This window comes from Cucurbita moschata, unplaced genomic scaffold (genome assembly GCF_002738365.1).
Source record: "Cucurbita moschata cultivar Rifu unplaced genomic scaffold, Cmos_1.0 Cmo_Scf00001, whole genome shotgun sequence".
NCBI lineage: Eukaryota > Viridiplantae > Streptophyta > Magnoliopsida > Cucurbitales > Cucurbitaceae > Cucurbita > Cucurbita moschata.
The window spans coordinates 8345731-8358688 of record NW_019268517.1 but is presented as its reverse complement, the minus strand read 5'-3'; the positions used below and the strand labels follow the sequence as shown (position 1 = coordinate 8358688).

General features: G+C 34.7%; 1 protein-coding gene across 3 annotated transcripts; it reads left to right on the top strand.

Moving 5' to 3' along the window:
- Positions 1–1254: 1254 nt before the first annotated feature.
- Positions 1255–9958, top strand: LOC111450247 (protein HLB1-like). 3 transcript variants are annotated; one of them, XM_023090288.1, is made up of 15 exons: positions 1255–1899; positions 3435–3566; positions 4185–4254; positions 4609–4722; positions 5106–5189; positions 5762–5812; positions 6002–6031; positions 6168–6230; positions 6346–6411; positions 6635–6763; positions 7073–7108; positions 8003–8122; positions 8241–8429; positions 8495–8573; positions 9676–9756. In XM_023090288.1, the coding sequence occupies exons 1-14, from the start codon at positions 1442–1444 to the stop codon at positions 8561–8563; spliced, it is 1611 nt and encodes a 536-aa protein (XP_022946056.1). In that variant the 5' UTR covers positions 1255–1441; the 3' UTR covers positions 8564–8573; positions 9676–9756. The 3 variants fall into 3 exon arrangements, with proteins under 3 accessions (XP_022946056.1, XP_022946047.1, XP_022946039.1); XM_023090279.1 differs by lacking the exon at positions 9676–9756 and adding an exon at positions 8664–8796 and having other exon boundaries at positions 8495–8592; XM_023090271.1 differs by lacking the exon at positions 8495–8573 and having other exon boundaries at positions 9676–9958.
- Positions 9959–12958: the final 3000 nt, after the last annotated feature.

Below are 12958 nucleotides of genomic sequence, written 5' to 3'. Positions count from 1 at the left end.
TTTTAGTTTTTATTTATTTATTATTCTTTTAAAATCACCATGATATATAAAAAACTATAATTAATAGATCATTTTTTTTTAATTTTTATAAAAACTTTTACATTTAGAAAAATAAGAATAAAAATAAATATTTTTATGAAAGCTACAATTTTGTGGTTTTTTTTTCTTTATTTAAGAATCACTGTGATAAAAAAAAATAAAAAAAACTTTAATTAGTATATCAAGTCTTTTATAAGTTTTATTGAATATTAAAATAATTAAATTATAATTTAAATACTAAACTTTAATTGATATATTAATTAAAGAAATATAATAATATTTGTGTTTATTTACTGCTTAATGCTCTTCGCTAAACTTTTAAATTTACGGTGATAAAAAGACTTATCGACCAAGTTTATATCGATTTACATGTTTAATGTTCACCGTTAAACTTTAAATTTACGGTAGTAAAAAAGACTGGTCGATCAAGATTGTGTTTATTTACATACGTAACATTCACTGTTAAACTTTTGAAAGACTGGCCGATCAAGTTTGTGTTTATTTATCTATTTTATTTCAATTTTAAATAAATCAAATTTAGATTCAAACCGGAATTCATTCCTTCAATCTAATACAATACAGACAACAAAATTATAAATCAATTGTTTTTTTTTACAAAATTATATATATATATATATATATATATATATATATATATTTATTTATTTATGAAATAGCTAAATATATATTTTCCGGAGTTTTTTTTTTCTTTTTTTATAAATTAAATTACATATTTAATCTCTAAACTTCGAAAATTACGTCCACTTTTTTAAGGTTAAATATTGGTATTTTTAAAGTTAAATGTCTTAATTTGTAGAAATAGTATTCATTTCGGACCTACATCGGAAATTAAAAACTATATTATTATTATATATAAGTTAAGAAACAAAATTTTAAAATTAATACTAATATTTAAAAACATTTAAAATCCCAAATATCAAAATATGTCATTTATTGAAAATACTAACGAAGATATTGTTGAAATTTGTTAAAAAGATTATATATAGAAAAATGAACGAAGTATTTAAATTAAAAAAATAAATATTTTACACTCTTTTTAATAAGTTAAAAGGTATTAATATCATATTATATTCAAATTATTTGGTTTTTTTATTTTTTCTTAATAAAATATTTAATTTTTAAACCAAATTTTAATAATATATATATATATATAAAATTTAAAAGTCTGTAAATTTTTTAAAACAAATAATATTAAAAAAAAAAAAAATGGACGTACAGTGTAAGTCGCTTGTGACACTCAACAATGGCGGAGTGGTTCCACGAGGGGGTTGGGAATTGGTAATCGCTTTCGTCCTTCAATTTCGTTCTTCGCGGATCTTCGATCGGCTTGTTTTCCGGAGCCTTGATTCAATCTCATTCTCTTCCTGTTTGCCAATTCACCATGTCGACTACTCCCGAGGAACCTAATAATTTGCAGAACGGAATCGTAACTGAGCCACAAATTTCTTCAGAATCAGAGCAAACCGATGAGTCCAGATCAGAGCCAGAACGCATAGCAGACGCAATTCCCAAAGCTGAATCACAGCTAGAACGAGAATCAGAATCAGAATCAGTTTATGTAGAAGCAGAAGCAGAAGCAGAATCAGAGCTGGCGTCTCGAAGGAAACAGTTATCGGAGTCACTGCCATTACAGGTAGTGACGAATGTTTCAGATCCGAAATTTGATGAGTCTAAAGGAACCTCGATCCCGTCCAACGGCATCGAGAACTCGCAGCCTACGCTGCGTAAAGATGAAGGAAGCCGGACGTTTACAATGAGAGAGTTGCTGAATGGATTGAAAGGTGAAGATGGCAACGACAGCGTTAACGAATCTGAAGGCGAGAAGCCCGACGGTTACAGGTTTGTTGTGTACTTGAGAATACTGAATATGGTTGATTGGTAATCGAATGCTTTCTAATAATGCATTATAATCTCCAATTATTTGAAATTGAATGGTAAATGGTGACTGTTCAACCTGATTTTTACGACAGTTCTTATTAAGCTTGAAGGTTGAAAGCCGAATTTTCATTAAAAATAGTAATGGGGTAGTAGTTTTCTTTCAAAGAAGAATAGTTTAGGCGTAAAAATCAAGGAACTCCCATTTGAACAAGTCAATATCTGAAAGTCAAAGTTCATCAAAAGTTCTCTAACCAGCTTGCTCGGCGTCTGCGAGTTTTCTTCTCTCTAACGATGGTTTTCACCATCTGATTGACCCTCCTGCCAATTCTTTAAAGCCGATTCTCTCAAACTCTCTATAGCAGATTTTCTTCCTAGAAGGGTAAGATACAATGATTGCTTTGAACGATTGAATGCTGTCAGGGACTATTCATTGTTGTTACGGTTAGTATAATGGCTTCTCTAGGAGAGTTTTTTGTTTTGCATGTTAGCAAATCCGATGATCATATTGAATTCTATAGGGCAGACCTTGTGTGTAGAATCTGGTCGTTCCGATTTACCATTCAGTTGACCCGAAGTTTTTGTTAAATCTGAAAATTGCTTCAACCTGACCCAATTCAACCCATGAACAGACTAAATTCTGTCCTTCATTACATTATCCCAAAACAGGATATGTTCCCGTTTCTGAGGTTTGGATGTAATTATTTTAGTGGTAAAAGAGCTAGAATCCTTTGGCTTATTGAAACGAAGTCTTTCCTTGGGACTTTGGTTTTGAAACAAGTTTTGTTCTTATTATTTGGTTTTGAATCTGGCTTTGCCTTGGATTTGATTTCTTCTCAACTTCTGTTGCTATAGAATTGGATTTTGTGGCTTCAAATTTTGGTTATTTCATTTCTACCCAAATAGGCTTTTATTAAAGTGATAGGAAAGTGTAGTTGGTTTCAATTTAGTTACTTCTGGTCAAATTGGATTGTACGGCCTATTCCAATTGCACATCGCCCATAATCTCCTTGGGTATTAACTTAACAAAAATTCCAATTAAGAGTTTTAATTTTGTTTGTGTTTCATGTACCTTGTACAAATCTTGAAACTGGTTAACTGAAATGATAAATTGACATGTTATCTGTTTGGCCTGCTCATTTTTATACTAACGTGCTTCGTTTGATTAACCTTAGAAAAGAAATATATCTTGCAGCTTGGTTTTGGTTCGGGCTCAAAATTAGCCCAACATGAACCACTTACACTCCCAATAATTGTCAATTCATCTTAAGCATACCTCATTTTGGAATTAGTCAATTCATTTATGTTTATGTATACTCCTATCCGTTCCTTTTTGCATACTGATCTATTAGTTCTCTCTCTCTCTCTCCATTTGATTTTGGTTTGGATTAAGAAAATGCTTATTATTATCAGTGGAATCTTTAATTGCAGTAGGGTTTTCTACGTTACCACGTTTTGTCTCAGTAGCTGTATTCTTTCTTTACTGTATGAATTTTCAGTCTTAATCAAGATAGCCCACAACAGCCTTATTCTGAACAGAGCAGAGCTGCCATGGAGTTGATCAGCAGTGTTACAGGTGTTGATGAAGAGGGCCGTTCTCGCCAACGAATTCTCACATTTGCTGCTAAGAGGTATCATCTTAATACTTTTTGTCCTTCGTAATTGCATCTACTTGGTTTATGTTTCTCATAATAGGTCTTGTAACTTGGACTTTGAATTCCTATTGAAATCGGGGCCCAGTTGTACTTCCCCATTTCATCCAATAGGATCTTGTGTCGTGTCAGAGCCTAGTTGTGTCATTGTAATGCATTGAAAGAATGAGAATTGGATTTTCACTGCAACCAAAAAGGAAAAAAAAAAGTGCAAACCACCTGTGGCATAGGTGAGATGCAACGAAATCACCTCAAGATATTTTGGGTATGTCTGCTTGGAGATAATTGTAGGAGGGTAGATCTCACTAAGGCTCATATCTTTCCCCCTTGAATTGTTCTTAGGTTAGAAAGATTATTACGCCTCGCAAAAATTAAACTATGATGTCCAAGACATATGAGTGGTGCCAAACAAGTATATATAAAAGAAAGACCGAGAACCCTTTTTTTTTTTCTGCCTTTTGGTTAAGATTATTGATAAAAGAAGATATTATAGTTATTTCTTATCAGAAATGGAATCCATTTCTTTCTTTAAAAAATGGCTACTCTTATAGAGATCCTTTGTTTATAAACATTATATTTTCCATTTAAAAATTGCAGGTATGCTAGTGCAATTGAGAGAAATTCTCAAGACTATGATGCTCTATACAATTGGGCTTTGGTCCTCCAGGTCTGAGATTTTATATGATCTATTTTGGGAAACTGGATTTCTTCTACCCCTCTATTTCTTCATCAATAATGTTGTAAAGTGCAGAGAGATATTATTGACGGGTCTCTAAAACAACTCCAGATCACTTGAATTCTGTGTTGGTATAAAAATATAACACAACTTACCTGACACCTTCCAGTACCTAGTGTCAATAATTTTATGTAAAAAGACAAGGATATGAAATACGATGAAACATTTAATTTTCTTGGATAATGCAAGTAAAACATCATTGTAATAATACACCGTAAAATGAACAGATCTCTACATTCTGTTATAAGCAATATCACAATAAACTCTATTAATCTGGTGTTGCAGGAGAGTGCAGATAATGTTAGTCCAGATTCCACTTCACCTTCTAAAGATGCATTGCTTGAGGAGGCTTGTAAAAAGTATGATGAGGCAACCCGTCTTTGCCCAACACTTCACGATGTATGTAAAAAAGAAACCTTTTTGTACTTTTACTAGTTAGGATGCTATTGCCAACAATGTGATCAGAAGATGGGGAAAAAAAAGGAAAAGATGGACAAACTTTGAAGAGTTTCGAATATTGCTTCTGCCAGAAATCAACTTATTTAGATTATTGAGTTCGTTTTTTTTGCAAGATGAATCAGAATGAATTTTCCTTGGGCCCATTTTTCACGTAGTAACTATTTATTCCTGCTTAGGGTTTGATAAACCATGGCTGAAAGTAGGCCTTCTTTTATACTTGGTACTGGCAGATTTAGAAAATACTTGTATGCATTTTTCACCTGACCTGCAAAATTCATCGTTGGTGCTGTCTTAATGATTGAATGTATTTGGATGCATTCCAGGCTTTTTATAATTGGGCTATTGCAATCTCTGATCGGGCCAAAATGCGTGGTCGTACGAAGGAGGCTGAAGAACTGTGGAAGCAGGTTTGTACTTTCATCCCTAATGAGTTTTTGTCATTATGTATTTGGAAAATCTCTCATCCCTAGTGTAATTATTGTTCTGGTAGAAAGGAGGGGCTCTCATTTTCTGGGTTATATCTACATCTTCTCTGGGGATAGAGAAGGATTTAAAATTTTGCTATTTACAGTGCTAATGTGATCACTTTGATTCAATGCAACTCCTCCAGTTTTTGTTATCTTCTTTCTCTTTTTGAGCGACGGTTTCATTAGATATCTTACAATTGAAATCCCTTCCTTAATTTTATATCATCAATTTCATTACTTGGTGAAGGCATCAGTTGCCTCATTAACACGTTGAAAGTTTGAATCACCACCCTCCTTACAATTTTATTTTATTTTTTAAAAGGAACTTGCCTTTTCTTTCAAAAGTATCATTTAGGCTGTTAACTGTGTAAAAGGTTTAATTATACTTCATCATCAACTCCGTGATGAAAATTTGGAAGTGTCGGTAAAACACATAAAATGCAGGCGCTAATTTTCAGGAATTGTTTTTCCTTTTCATTTGAACTTATCATTTCAATTATTCTATCATTCAGGCTACCAAAAATTATGAGAAAGCTGTCCAACTCAACTGGAATAGTCCCCAGGTACATCTCAAGAAATTGGTAGTAAACCTACATGTGCTTAAATTTATCTCTTCGATTTTCTTCTTTGTTTGCATTGTGTTCTCTTTGTGAAGTTGATTCTATGATAAGCCTCCATAACATTAAAATAATTCTTTGCATTTATTTTTTTTGCAAATGCCTTAAGGCTAACTATTTTTGGATCTATTTCAGGCGCTAAATAATTGGGGGCTTGCTCTGCAGGTACTTATGTTTTTCGCATTAGATTAATCTTCAATTTGAAATAGTTTCTCTTGCCCACCTCCACGTACTCAACCATAAGCAATATGTGTAAGAAACTTGTTTTTATTGAATATCCGTATATCATGATCCATTTCAGGAACTCAGTGCGATTGTGCCAGCACGAGAAAAGCAGACAATTGTAAGAACAGCTATCAGTAAGGTGACAATAACACTTATTTGGGAACATCTAAATACCAAATAGTTGCAGCCTTTTGTTTAACACTTACTGTTACGTTCTGTGCGTTGTTGGTAACTCAGTTGTCTTCCAATTGCAGTTTCGTGCAGCTATACAGTTGCAATTTGATTTTCATCGAGCAATTTACAATCTTGGTACTGTTTTGGTGAGTCCGTTGCCTGCCCCATATATGGAAATTACATGACCTTACATCTGCTTAACGCGCCATGTTTAGAATGACTCATCAACTTGTGTTGTAGGGATGTGTATAGAAGATTCTTAAGTGCTGTTTATATAAATTGACAAGCAATGGAAAACTTTTGTCTTGATTGATTTAGATCAGATAATATAAATTTGCTCAAATCTTAATTCATTTCTGACCTCTACAGTATGGACTCGCTGAGGACACATTACGGACTGGTGGAACAGGGAACTTTAAGGATGTTTCCCCCAATGAGTTGTACAGCCAATCTGCAATTTATATTGCAGCTGCTCATGCTTTAAAACCAAGTTACTCTGTAAGCCCAGTCCTTTCGTTTCGAATAATTTCCGTGTTGTTGTGCCTGATGTAGAAACCAACTATTGTGTTCCGTTCTGTTCAGCGTCTTTTACACTTTTTACCAAGACTTGACACGTAATTGTGCACAAGTACGATAGTTTTTTAAGCCAACTTCTAGTTGTTCGTGGAAAAGGAAACAGAAACATTTTAAATATTATAACCGAAGCTTAAAGTTTCAATTTTTCTTCCATTTCTCTTGTTTTCCGATTAGTCATTTATTTCTTCACAGACAAGCTTCAATTGAAGTTTTGATGTTTGTTTTTAATAGGTTTACAGCAGTGCCTTGCGGTTGGTTCGTTCAATGGTTAGTCTGACCTCTCGAATAATATGCATCACAATTGACCCCTTTTTATTTTCTATTATTTGCTCAATATTTGTAGACCAGAAAGCTTTCTGTAGTGTTTATATGGTTTAGTTTAATATGCGCTGTATTGGTCTTTTAATGAGATGAGAAATATCTGTACAAAGTTCTAAAATAAATGAAGTTGTCAATGTCTACGTCTATAATGTTATCAACGGTTGGGGCATGTCATGTGTTTAAGTTTCATGTTGTGAGATCTCACATCGGTTGGAGAGGGGAACGAAACATTTCTTATAAAGGTGGGTGTGAAAACCTCTCCCTAGGAGATGTTTTTTAAAACCCTGAGGCTGATGACTATACGTAAAGGGCCAAAGCGGAAAATATCTGTCAGCGGTGGGTTTAGGCTGTTACAAATGGTATCAAAGCTAGACACCAAGCGATGATGTGACAGCAAGGACCCTGGCCCCCAAGGGGGTGGATTGTGAGATCCCACCTCGGTTGTTGAGGAGAACGAAACATTCCTTATAAGGATGTGGAAACCTCTCTCTAGTAAACGCATTTTAAAACTGTGAGGCTGATCAGACCAAAACGGACAATATCTACTAGAGGTAGGTTTGGGCTGTTACACTTGTATTGCTTTCGATCAAAGTCTGAAAGGCTGTGTCTCTCAATGAAGATTACTATAGCAGTCAAAAGTATGGCCATGATGTGTCATGTCGTTATAACTTCAGCATATACCCATTCAAGCATTTTACTGTATTTTTTAAGATTCCAAGACATCTGTAACCCGTAAATTCGGACTCATCATATATTCTGATTTTACTTTCTGGTGACATCCCTTGATCCGGAATTATACTTTGGTGCAATGAACTTTTCTGGAACTTGCCTTTTTTACAGCTGCCGTTACCCTATCTAAAAGTTGGGTACCTGACTGCACCTCCTGTAGGGAAGCCACTTGCTCCACACAGTGATTGGAAACGTTCACAGTATTTTCTAAATCATGATGTTTTGCAAAAGGTAAAGTTCTATCTGTTTTTATTGTTTAGATTTTATCAGTCAGCCATGGGAGATGGGTGCGTTTATGTGATTTGGTTGAAACTGATATTGAACTACTTGTGGTCAATCCCTCTTTCAGCTTAAAATAGGGGGGGAACAAATACAAACATCCCCTAATGCTTTAGGAAGATCTGGAAGTACCTTGAATGGCGATATGCCAATCAAAGTAGACATTCCAGATATTGTATCTGTATCAGCATGTGCAGATCTAACTTTACCGCCGGGCGCTGGACTTTGCATTGACACAATCCATGGACCAGTTTTCTTGGTGAGCTTGAGCTTTTACGTCTTTTTTTTTTTTTAATAAATAAGAAACCATTTCATTTATGGTAGGAAATTGTAGAGGAGAAGATACCCAATTCTAGGAAGTTTTTAAAAAAAACCTCTCCAGTTGGATCGTAAAGAGGAAACGGTATGAGTTGGCTTAATGGTCGAGAAATTCATGCAAGTAATAAAGTTCTCGAAGTAATGAGTTTAAGCCATGACAACCACCTACCTATAACTTAGAAGTTACCTTGGCAATTGAATGTAGTTGGCTGAAAAGATTGTTCCATGAGAATAGTCGAGGTATGCTCAAGCTAACTTAGACACTCACGAAATAATCGAATGTAGTTGGCTGAAAAGATTGTTCCATGAAAATAGTCGAGATATGTCCAAGCTAACCTAGACACTCATGAAAAAACCGAATATAGTTGGCTGAAAAGATTGTTTCATGAAAATAGTTGAGATATGCCCAAGCTAACGTAGACACTCACGAAAAAACCGAATGTAGATGACTGAAAAGATTTTCCATGAAAGTGGCCAAGCTAACCTAGACACTCATGAAAAAACCGAATATAGTTGGCTGAAAAGATTGTTTCATGAAAATAGTTGAGATATGCCCAAGCTAACGTAGACACTCACGAAAAAACCGAATGTAGATGGCTGAAAAGATTTTCCATGAAAGTGGCCAAGCTAACCTAGACACTCATGAAAAAACCGAATATAGTTGGCTGAAAAGATTGTTTCATGAAAATAGTTGAGATATGCCAAGCTAACGTAGACACTCACGAAAAAACCGAATGTAGGTGGCTGAAAAGATTTTCCATGAAAGTGGCCAAGCTAACCTAGACACTCACAAAAAAAGTCGAATGTAGTTGGCTGAAAAGACTGTTCCATGAAAATAATCGAGGTATGCCCAAACTAACCTAGACACTCATGAAAAAAGGGGAAGAAAAAGTAAAAGAAAAGTTAATAGTAACGAAAAAGAGAATAATAACAAAAAGAAAAGAAAGATCTTTTGAACATTGAACCCTCAATTTTACAATATCTGAAAAATTATCATGTCTGATATGTTCGAGTAGCAAACTACTATTAGAGTGAGTCCACTGATCACATTGAGACTCCCATAGTTTCGTTTGGTTACTCAACTTACATCGTACCATATCCCTGTACCATTTCGTGGACCATAACACATACACTATTATGACCAACAATTATGAACTTATATGATCACCTTATCTATTATATATCAGGTTGCTGACTCATGGGATGCGCTCGACGGATGGCTTGATGCAGTTAGATTAGTTTATACAATCTATGCTCGAGGCAAGAACGACGTTTTGGCTGGCATTGTAACGGGTTGATGACTATTATCAAGTATGAAAATTTATTACTTATATTACCTTGATGTTTATATTATGCTTGCTTATAGTAGATTGAGTATTCATTTCTCCAAATTGGAACTCAAAATTTTTGGGGTGCTTTTCCAGTGCTTAATACATGTTTCTGGTCTCTTTGAAGTGAGCTTCGAATTAATTTCATGGAAACTTTAATTGAATTATTTGATATTTTTATCTGTAGAACTTGACAACCATAGAAAACTATTAATTTAGTCCTAAAAAAGATGGATAATAAAATTGAAAATCTATGAATTGTGGTAAAAATAGGTTATGAATTGTGGTAAAAATAGGTTATGAATTGTGGTAGGGGTGAAAAGTAAAATGGGAAGAACACTGATAGTTGATGATGGAGGTCAGTACACCAACCGTAATGGGTGTAAAATTATGAATTTTCACCGTTGAAATGAAAGCACCCAAAAGACTTTCTGTTCTAGCTAGCATGACCAAATGCTATGGGCGGCTGCCAAACTTTGGAAATCAAAATGGACTTTTGGTTTGGTTTCTAAGTAAATTTTACGACTTTTACGAGTTCCTCCACGACTAAACATTGTCAAAGAGCAAACCCGAGGGAGCTAGTATGCTTACAGTGCACTGATATCACCACCAGATCTTTGTTACTACTTCACCTAGCGCTCCTACGCCTACCACCGTTGAACCATCGTGCGGCTGCATGCTATAGTAAGCTAAGCTTCACATGGCTGCCAAGAGAGCCTCTCATGGTCGAAGAATTTGCACCACGTTAGAGAGCTTTTAGATCTAGCCCTAAAATGCCTATTCTCAACGAGTTTCGAAGTGATCCTCACTCTCATTGATGCCTTCTTAAACCCATAAATCATCTTAATTTTCAAAATTTTAAAATTATGATAAGATAATATAGAGACCAATGTCATAGTCTATGTCATATATATATTAGCCGCTTCAATGGGATCTTTTATTCTGGTCGGAGGAGAAATTACCAAACGTCTAGTATATATATATACTAGTTTATTTTTCAGAAGTGGAATTCGAATCTTTAACTGCTTGGTCGATGATTATACCTTAACCGTTTACGCATAACACAAATTATCTTTTTGAAATGGTTATCTGTAATGACCCAAATCCACCGCTAACAGATATTGTCTTTGAGTTTTTCCTTTATTTTGTCTCCAACTGAGTGAGATCTCACAATCCATCCCCCTTCGGGACCTAGGATTAGCAATTCTCTTATTTAATCACGGGTTTCTATTATTTATCGCAAAAACTTGTTTGAATAAATTGTGAAATTGGAGGTGAGAGAATGAAGATGATCATAGACAAGAACTTAAAAGAGGAAGACAAAGGATAGTGTTCATGGTGGTTGGTTAAACATGCCTTTGGTTTTGTAATAGTGTTTGTACAATCCTCGTGTTCTTTTCTCCTACATAAACATGCATTGTTTTATAATGACTATGTCCTATGTCTCGATACCCATTTCACTTCACGAGTTTGCTTTAATGGCATAAGTACGGGTCAAGATTCGAAGTTCGAGTTTACGACTTTTGAAGAACGTTACAAACGTTCTAACCAATCAAGTTATGTTTGGTTAAATTTATGTTATTAGAGTTTGAATTTTTTACTTATAGGAGGATTGCTATCTTTTAACCGGTTGAACTTTTTACATATTCAGCCTAATCCCCTCATCTATCTGTTCTCTTTCACCCTCGTCCCTCCCCTTCATCCTTCCCTCATGAACACTACGCTTCTCCACCGCTCCCATGGCAGAATAAAACCACCCACCTCACCTGAACTGGAACTTCTCCACCATAGCAATAACTATAGACCAAAAGACTCCATTGCTTTCGATGATCATTATAGGGGCAACAGAGCAACAACTAAGAAAATTAGTCGATCTTCTTCACATAGCTTGTCCATCACATGGAAGTCCCTCACTTGATTTGGCATCATCCTTCGAATCCCTTACAAGGAACCTTGCTCCTACAAAGTTTTTGCTAAGGAACCGAGTGAGGATTGTCGTATGGATCAAGAAGTTAATAAACAAGCCAAACATGGATACTTAGCAGAAAGCAAACGACAGGGGTATGAATCACAGCCTAATCCCCTCAGGTAAGGAAAATAGTAGTTAGTTCTTTTTCTCTCTGAGACATTTTTATTTATTTTTTATTTTTATTAATCGTGTAACAAAATGTAGCACGTCATAGTCAAGATATGATGACTGCATCGAGAAATGCTATAAATCACTTCTAAATAAAAATGCTTAAAAAATTCGATCTACCTAATTCAAAGAATTCCAAATTTTAATTAAATGTTTGAAAATAAATAAATAAATATTTTACGAACTAATATTTTACCTTTATTAAAAATAAAAATATAAATACATGACCCAAATCCTGTTATCACCTCCCCGATTCGGATTCTGGCTCAAATCAAATTCCTTATGCTCTATTACGGTTTCGTCTCAATCTATAGTCTACCTCCCTCCCGAGTACCGAGAAAAGATCGAAAAAGATAATTATTATTTTTTAATGGGCTATAGTTTTTTTTTAAAAAAAAAAAAAAAATTATTTGTGGTGTGTCATTCGTAAAATACAAGATTTTCACTTTCAAATTATGCTAAAATAAAGGGTGACATTTGTAAAAAGAATAAAAATAAAAGTAAGTATGACTTTTTCAAGAGGTAACGGGTCAAAACCAAAGAGATAAAAATATTGACAAAATAACATCATGAACCACGAGGTCTTTTCTCTTATTCCTTTTGCATCTCAACCTTTTAGTGTGAAAAACGAGACATTTCGAGCCTCTAACCTAGAGATGTCCACATGGCAGGGTGGAGGCTTCCCGTCCCATCTCAACCATCTATTTCATTCTCCATCCTGTCAAAATTCTCTATGTCTCTATTTAAAACGGGGCGGGGACGGGGCGTTCCCGACCCATTTTATTCAACATGGAGAAATCTCTCTCTACTCCCTCTTTTATTCCCTGTTTAAACGAAGAATCTCCGTCTTATTTGGGGCTGGTTTCTACTCGACAAATTAAATAGACATCTTTACTCCGACCCGTTGATCAACGATATATTAACTTATAAGCTTTTGAGTCGATGATACGATGCGTTGAACAATGGAACGGGCAATAATTTAAGACAAAAGGGAGAAAGAAAGCA